This window comes from Zingiber officinale, chromosome 5A, assembly GCF_018446385.1.
Source record: "Zingiber officinale cultivar Zhangliang chromosome 5A, Zo_v1.1, whole genome shotgun sequence".
Lineage (NCBI taxonomy): Eukaryota > Viridiplantae > Streptophyta > Magnoliopsida > Zingiberales > Zingiberaceae > Zingiber > Zingiber officinale.
The window spans coordinates 96,145,128-96,153,877 of record NC_055994.1 but is presented as its reverse complement, the minus strand read 5'-3'; the positions used below and the strand labels follow the sequence as shown (position 1 = coordinate 96,153,877).

General features: G+C 37.3%; 1 protein-coding gene across 1 annotated transcript; it reads left to right on the top strand.

Moving 5' to 3' along the window:
* Positions 1 to 7,015: 7,015 nt before the first annotated feature.
* Positions 7,016 to 7,984, top strand: LOC121979815. Its single transcript, XM_042531806.1, has one exon. The coding sequence runs from the start codon at positions 7,016 to 7,018 to the stop codon at positions 7,982 to 7,984; it is 969 nt and encodes a 322-aa protein (XP_042387740.1).
* Positions 7,985 to 8,750: the final 766 nt, after the last annotated feature.

Here is an 8,750-nt window from a genome sequence, read left to right as displayed (position 1 = left end):
CTTACGTTAGATTGCTCGTGTAATTCTAATTCATAGAATAACTCATCTAACTTAAGAATAGAAAGATCCTTAGAGACTTTGTACGCATCTACAATTGATGTCCATAAAGCATTCCTCGGAAAAGCGTTTAACGCGTATCTTATTGTTTCGCGGTTTTCCAGGTTGTGTCCGATCAGATAGAGGCCATTGAGGATGTCCTTCAGTCGAGCGTGTAGTTGCGAGGTCGTCTCTCCGGGAAACATTTTAATATTAAACAAATTATTTAAAAGTAAGTCCTGTTTATTTACCTTAGACTCGTCAATTCCTTCATGTAGTTTTACTAGGGGTCCCATAGTTCCTTAGCATTGTCGTAGGGGACAACTCGGTTCAACTCCTCCATTGTGAGCCCGCACTGGATGGTGTTGATCACCTTATAGTTTAGTTGTGCCTTCTTGATCATTGGAGGAGTCCAATCTTCAAGTTCTAGTGGCGTTCCATCTTTGGTCGAAGGTGTGTAGCCTTTCAGTATTGTGAACCAAAGCTCAATGTCTGATTTCAGATAGCACTCCATTCTATTCTTCCAGTAGCTAAAATTCTCCCCTTTGAAAAGAGGAGGTCGGACAGTACTGTAACCTTCTTGATAGGAGTTCGACATCCTTAAATACAAGAAAATAACAAACCAATTTCCAAGACTTTCGTCTTGGGATTAGTAGTCCTTGAAAAATAGAAATAATAAGAAACATATTCTAAAAGACAATAAAAAAAATTTTAAAAGATGCTTCGAAAAATGGTTAAGTAATTTCAGAGCTTACGAGACTCTGATATCAATTGTTGGATCGGATAAGTGCGGTAGAGGGAGGGGGGTGAATATCGCGCTCTTTTAAAACTTTTCTTTTTCTTTAGAAATCAGAATTGTGCAGTGGAAATTAAAAAAAAAAAGACAAGTTCCTTTACTTCGTTCGGAGTCTAGGTCGACTCTTACTTGAAGGCCCGCGGTCCTTGACCGCACCGATGGGCAATCCACTATAACTCTTCTTTCCAAAATCCTCGGAAAGAAACAGATCGTACAAATGAGCAAGATAGTAACAATCCTACTATCTTACTAATGAAATAATACAATGCAAGTTAAAAATTAATATACCGACTAAATGTAGAATTTGAAGCTCGGCCGATACTTTCGGATGAAGTAGTTTGAAGAGTTGTAGTGAGCTTGCAGTACGAACAGCTTGCGCAGAGGTGAGCCTTTTTGTAATTAGAAAGTTGTTTTTGCCTCAAACCTTGAGCCTCATTTTATAAGTGCCTTTGAGGTTTGATCGACCAATCCCTCTGTTTGATCGACCGAACCAGCTCCCTTCCTTCCTGGCTGGAGTCTGACGCTGGCTCGATCTTTTGCATTAACTGCTCATTAAGGGTTCGGTCGACCTATCCCTACTTTCGGTCGACCGAACAGGCTCCTTCCCTGTTCGTCGAGATTTGCCAAGATCATCATTTAATGGTGCTTTAATGTTGATTTGTTTGGTCGACCGATCCTTTGGTTCGGTCGACCGATCAGTTCTTTTTCCTTTTGCTTCTGATCAATGCTGATGAACTAGCCTGTGTTGAGTCATCATGGTTCGGTCGACCGATCCTTTGGTTTGGTTGACCGATCCGGCCAAACCTACAAAACACTGTTAGACAGTAATCCTGCAAAACAGATGTTAGCACAATTATAATGCATGAGTAATATATAAAAGACAGTAGAACTGTCTTGATCTCAACTTGAAAACCTTCTCCCAGTTTCTTCAGTTGGATCGACGACCTAAGGTTATTCCCTTCGGGAACCTGACCTCACTATCGCTCCTCCAGTTGTTTACCTCAACCTACCTGCCAAACTTTGATCCTCCAGATCTAGTTTGGACTTTTCACTTAGCTTTAATCGGCTCGCCGGGACTTTTCTCTTGATCTTCGGTCTTCCAGACCTCTCGATCACATCGCCAAGCATTGGGTTCCCTCGACCCACTTGGACTTTCACTTAGGTTTCACTATCTGCTAAGATTTCTCCTGCCTAGCCTCCAACTAGGACTTTCCCGGTTGAGTAAACAACCTGCACACTCAGTCAACTTGTTAGATTACAACAAGACTTAACTTGAACCTTTGACAACATCAAAACTTAGGTTTGATTCTGGTGTTGCTTGCACCAACATAAAGAAGACATTCTTACTTTCATTTCCATTTTTGTTCTATCAAAGTCTGTACTTTCAACTGCTATAAGGAACTTCTCTGCATCTAACCTGTTGAAGAAGGAGATCCTTTAGTGAGCTCTCATTACCTTGCATTAGCAACCTCAAACCAAGTAAATTTTCCGAGTCCCTTTAATTTTTATGTTAATTAAATATGTGTTTCCTTGCTAAGCTAGAAGCAAGAGAATTGGAATTCTAATTTTGTAGGTTATTCATGGCTTCTAGCCGGTATACCCATTCCAACAACAACAACAACAAGAACAAGAATAAAAGTAAATACAAAGGAAATCGAAAATGATTTTATAATAATGAAATCTTGTTATCTTATTGCTTGGAAACGCCTCTTAATCAATTGGAAATGCAGCAATACTTCACTTTAAACTTTTTAAGAATTGACACCTTTAAATGCCCATGAAAATTGCTTTTTCAGGATTTCTCCTGGGCTAAATAATATCTGGTAATCGATTGTTACATCAGATTGACCATGCAAAACTTACATAATGACTCTTATTCGTCCATCAAATCGATTAATGAATCATATCAATCGATCGACAATTTCTAATTGATTGACTCAATCGATTCATCAGATTGATTTCTTCTCATCAAATTGTTTGTTTATTCTAGTGGTACATTTTCCACAAAATTTCTATATTTATTTTATTTACAATCTCTTTAGCAAACATTTTGATCCTGTCCGAATCGCTGAATCAACGGGCGCTGGGCACGTGGCACTCTCGTCGATGACATAGATCTCCGGCCGGTCGCATGGCGCTCCGACGAACCTGCAAAGAAATCGGGCCAGGAAGGGGTTCCCGGCGACGATCCTCCGACGCTCAAGTCAGGCAAGCAGGTAACAAAGAAGTGGCTCCAAAAATCGTAGCATGCGTCCCTCCGGTGAAGAGGTGAGGCCCTTTATATAGGGCTGGAAAGGGATTCACGCACACAGATCGAGGCGAATACGTGTCCTCAGCCCATACCTTAACATGGGCTTGTCAGAAAATCTTACCTGACCCCTTACTGCTACAGTCCGAGCACGTCTCTGATGGGACAGCAGAACTCTGTCATGAGATCTTACGTATGGTTCGCTCGTGGGCCATATCCGCTGTCAGAAGATGTTTCCCAGTACTATTCTCTTCTTACTCCATGTCGAGTGTCCGGCCGGACGGCAACCCTCTTGCGTCCGGCCGGTCGGACATATGCGCCGGTCCACTTAGGGTATTCCCGGTAGTGTGCTCTATGGAGACTGATTGCAGTATTACTACCTCATGCCGCCGGCCGAGTGGGCCACCCGCTCGGCCGTACAATCCTATTCAACGAGCGTCGGAACCCTAACTCCTCGCCGGGTGCCTTTGACTCCGATGGGACCTCGCTCGGCCGACTGGTCTCCTCTTCTCCGGTCGGTCGTTCGGCCCTTTGACTTCCACGTGGCGTTGACTTCCCTCAGCGGGGGTCCCTCTTCTTATCGCCAGATCACATTTCAACAAATGTGAATTTATTGTCTCGATAATCATTAAAAAAACTAATTTTTTAAATAATCTAATATAATAACAATCTTCATATTTTATATGGTAAAAAAATTACTGACAATATTAATTACAAATAATATATCATACCAAATAATTAAGTTTATATAAAATATATCTTATTTATGGAACTAAATATTTTATTCACTTTCAAGAGGATTTCTTGACTTGCCTGTGACAATAGTTTAATAATCAAATTTGAAAATGACATTGGCAATTAGGTTTTAGGTTTTAAAAACTAAGGTGTATAATTTAAAATATATGCAATAAAATTAAAAATGAACTTTTTAAAAAAGAATAATCTAAAATTGAAAGTGATTTTTTTAAAAAAATATAAATAATATTAAAAATTAGAGGTCTTAATAAAATTGAAACTCTAGGCCTATGCCTTGAGCCGACATGATCTCAGTTTAATTTTGTAATATACTCGCAAGCCTATCTGTTGCTTGATAATGAGCTTATAATCTCCCTTGGACATAAAGTTATAGCGTGATCGACGATCACCCAAGACTTTGTCATTGCCTGTCATAATCAAACATTGGCCATAACCATATATTCTATAGGTAAACTAAGGGGGTGTTTGGTTTAGGGGAATAGGAGTGGGAAATGAGAATAAGAATCATTGATTGTCATTGTTAATGTTTGGATTATAGGAATAGGAATACAAATAAATGAATGAATCCTTGAAATTGGGTAATAACTCATTCCCATGTACCTCCCTTCAATGAGTCATTACCCTATTTTCATCAATCAAAATATTCCCTTATTCCAAAAATACCCTTGACCTAAAACTAAAATTTTCTCCCTTAATATCAAGATATATTTTTTTATTTTTTCTTTCATATCACATCTCTCCTTGTTCTCTCTCATCATATTTTCTCTCTCATCATTTTATCACACACTTTCTCTCTCCTTAATCTTTCCTATCACACTCTTTTCTCTTTTTTCTCATTACACTTTCTCTCTCATCATACTTTTTCTCTTCTCAATCTCTTCCATCGCACACTCTTCCTTCTTTTTTTCTCATCATACTTTTTCTCTCATCATCTTTCTCTCTCCTCAATCTCTCCCATCACACTCTCTTTTCTCTTTTTTTCTCATCATACTTCCGCTCTCATCATACTTTCTCTCTCCTCAATCTTTCTTGTCACACTCCCTCCTTTTTTCCTCAACACACTTTTCTCTCTCATCATACTTTCTCTCTCCTCAATCTCTCTCATCACACTCACTGTTCTCTTTTTTTCTCATCACACTTTCTCTCTCATCATACTTTCTGTCTCACCATACTTTCTCTCTCCTCAATCTCTCTCATCATACTCTCTCTCTTCATTTTTTCTCATTATATTTTCTCTCTCTTCACCCTCTCCCACCATACTTTCTCTCATATCATATTTTCTCTCTCATCATGCTCTCTCCTATCACACTCTCTTTTCTGATTTTCTCTCATCACACTTTCTCTCTCTTCATTCTTTCTCATCACACTTTCTCTCTCATCATACTTTCTCTCTCATCATTCTTTTTCATCATATTTTTCTCTCACATTCATCTTTCTCTCACATCTAATTTTTTTTCTTATTTTCCTTTAAAGGTAGAAAAGGAAATTTTGATTTATTCCGATAGAAAATATGCAACTAACCAAACATTACTTTTAAGAGTATGCTCATACTCATTCTCATTCCACAATATAATAATTCTCATTCCGATTCCTATTCCTAGGAAAAACCAAACACCCGCTAAGGATGAAACAAGTAATCTTAGGAGGCGTTTGGTTTAGGGGAATAAGAGTAGAGAATGAGAATAGCAATCATTGATTATCATTATTGATGTTTAGATTATAGGAATGGAAATACAAATAAGGAAATAATTCTTATAATTGGGTAATGACTCATTCCCATATCTCCCCCTTCAATGAGTCATTATAATAAAATATTCTCTTATTCCAAAAATACCCTTGACCCAAAACTAAAATTTTCCCCCTTAATATCAAAATATATTTATTTAATTTTTCTTTCATATCACTTTCTTTCTCCTTGTTCTCTCTCATCATATTTTCTTTCTTCTCATTTTATAACCTATTTTCTCTCTCCTTAATCTTTCTATCACACTTTCTTTCTTCTTTTTTTCTCATTACACTTTCTCTTTCCTTAATATTTTCCATCACACTCTCTTCCCTCTTTTTTTTCTCATCACATTTTCTCTCTCATCATACTTCCTCTCTCATCATACTTTCTCTCTCCTCAATCTCTCACATCACACTCTCTTTTGTCTTTCTTCTCATCCTACTTTCTCTCTCATCATGCTTTCTATCTCATCACACTTTCTCTCTCCTTAATCTTTCTCATCACACTCTCTCCTTTTTTTTTATCAACACACTTTCTCTCTCATCATATTTTCTCTCTCCTCAATCTTTTCCATCACATTCGCTTTCCTATTTTTTTCTCATCACACTTTCTCTCCCATCATACTCTCTTTCCTTATTTTTTTTCTCATTACACTTTCTCTCTATTCATCCTCTCCTTAATCTTTCTCATCACACTCTCTCTTTTTTTTTTTATCAACACACTTTTTCTCTCATCATATTTTTTCTCTCATCATATTTTTTCTCTCATTTTCTATCATCATCTCTCTCCCATCATACTCTCTTTTCTCATTTTTTTCTCATTACACTTTCTCTCTATTTATCCTCTCTCATCATATTTTTTCTCTCATCATATTTTCTCTTTCATCTTCTATCATCATCTCTCTCCCATCATACTCTCTTTCCTCTTTTTTTTCTCATTACACTTTCTCTTTATTCATTCTCTCTCATCTTTTATCTCTCTCATCTTTTATCTCTCTTCCATCACACTCTCTTTCCTAATTTTCTAAAAAAAAATAAACATATGAAATTAGAAACCGTTCATATCAAATATAAATTTAAACTGGAATTTATTTTATGCTATTTTAAAAATAATTTATATAAATAGAATATTCCCTTATTTTAAATATTATTATACTAATAATTTGTTATATGATGTTGACTTATTCACATGAATATTAATAGGTGTGAATAAATAATTTAGAAAAAGGCTAAGCAAATAAACGGAAATAGGGAATGAAGAGGGATATCCAATTTTCTTGTCGCCGTTTAGCAGCCGCCACCGCGGTCGTCGTTACTGCCATCGTCTCTTCTACATGTCTATTTACTGGTCGGAGATTTCTACGGATCTCTTATACTTAATCCTATCCAAGGTCTCGATCCCTGATCTCTTTCGCTGCGCCGCCGTATGCTCACATTGGTCCGCCGTGGTCGATATGGTCAGACGCCGCTCCGGTGGTCAACGCCCTCAGATCCCATGGCTTGTGCCGGAACACCACCTCCTCATAAACGGAAGACATAACGATCAAAACACCTACAACTTCTTCAGCCTATCGGAGGGCCGCGTGTATGATATCCCAAGTCGCGCTCCTGGCATCCTCATCGTCGGATCTTCTCATGGTTGGCTCATAACCACCAACGAGGTTAGTGTACAGCTCGTCAACCCTATAACCGGTGTGCAGATCGACCTTCCCTCCATCCCCACCAACCGAAATTTGGAGGCCATCAGAGCCGTGTTGTCCTGCGATCCCTCTAGATGTGGAGATTACAGCGTCGGCTTTGTATTCTATTGCCGTTCTATGGAGAAAGAGTTATTGTTCTTGGCTAGCGCAGGAGATGACAAGTGGAAGATGATCCCTGGAAATCAATATCACTATGATGACATAGCATTTCACAACGGCAAGCTCTATGCGGTGTCACGATTTGAAGAAGATGACGAAGTGATAGTGGTGGCGTTCGATCTCATCACGCTGGATTCAACTCCGACAAGGACGCCGGTGGTGGCCCTGCCATTCAGCATTTGGGATTTTACTTTCGACATGCACTTTGTTTGCACGTATTTCGGTGATCTACTGATCGCACGGGCAACTATCACGAATGAATTAGTAGATTATAATAAGAAATTGGAGGTTTGGAAGGTGGATACTGAGAAAGGCGCCATGGTCGCGCTAAATAATTTGGGGAAGTATGCTTTATTTTTGGGCACAGGATCTTCTTTTTGCCTTGATACTTGTTCATTGCCTGATTTGAAGTCAAATTCTATTTATCTCTCGAATGAGTTGGGTAATAACTTGGTTTACAGCCTAGAGGACGAAAGCTTCACCTCCTTGAGTCTGCCTTCATTGTCATCTCCAAAACTAGAGCGGTCACCGCTTGTTTGGTTTACACCCAGTATTGCCTGCTGATCCAATGTAAACTTAAAAGCTTTTATTTTTTTTATTTTATTTTATATGTTTTTTTAAAGATTTGGTAATGCTTGTTTGATTTTCATGTCTCCTACCTCTTTAAAAAAAATGCAGAAATTTCATAAATGAATACTTTATTGTGTTCCATTTAGGTTTTGTAGGAGCTTAAGTGCATGTTTAAGTGGAGCACCACTCCATCTAATTTAAATATAAACTATTTTTGAATTTTGAATTTTAATCCACTTAAATTCATCTGCCTTGCAAACTCAAATTGCCACGAATTTCTATTCGCCGTTAAGACATCCTGATTTATCTTGATAATCGATGGCAAATTGTCATAAGACTTAGCTAATTATTTCAAACTCAATGTTACTCAGCTTAATTAATCATTTTTTTATTTTAATTTTTTTAAAAAAATTTATGTCCTTAAATCAAGGAAGGGTTGATTCTTAATTTAGCTCTCTATAGATGGTTATGAGAGAAATACATCATTATGTGATGATCTGTATAATTTCCTGATTTATATATATATATATATATATGATTATAAGGACAAAATATATATATATATGATTATAAGACTAATTGTCCTTTTGCCAAGTCAAATTGCCACTAATTCAAATATATAATCCATTTTAAATTCTTTGAGCTTATAATGTCATTTTATACTTTTAAATGTTGGAAATTTATCCATGATTTGGCAAGGATTTATTGTGAAAAGTGATAACAAACCATTTGAAAATATATTGATTGCTCCATTAATATA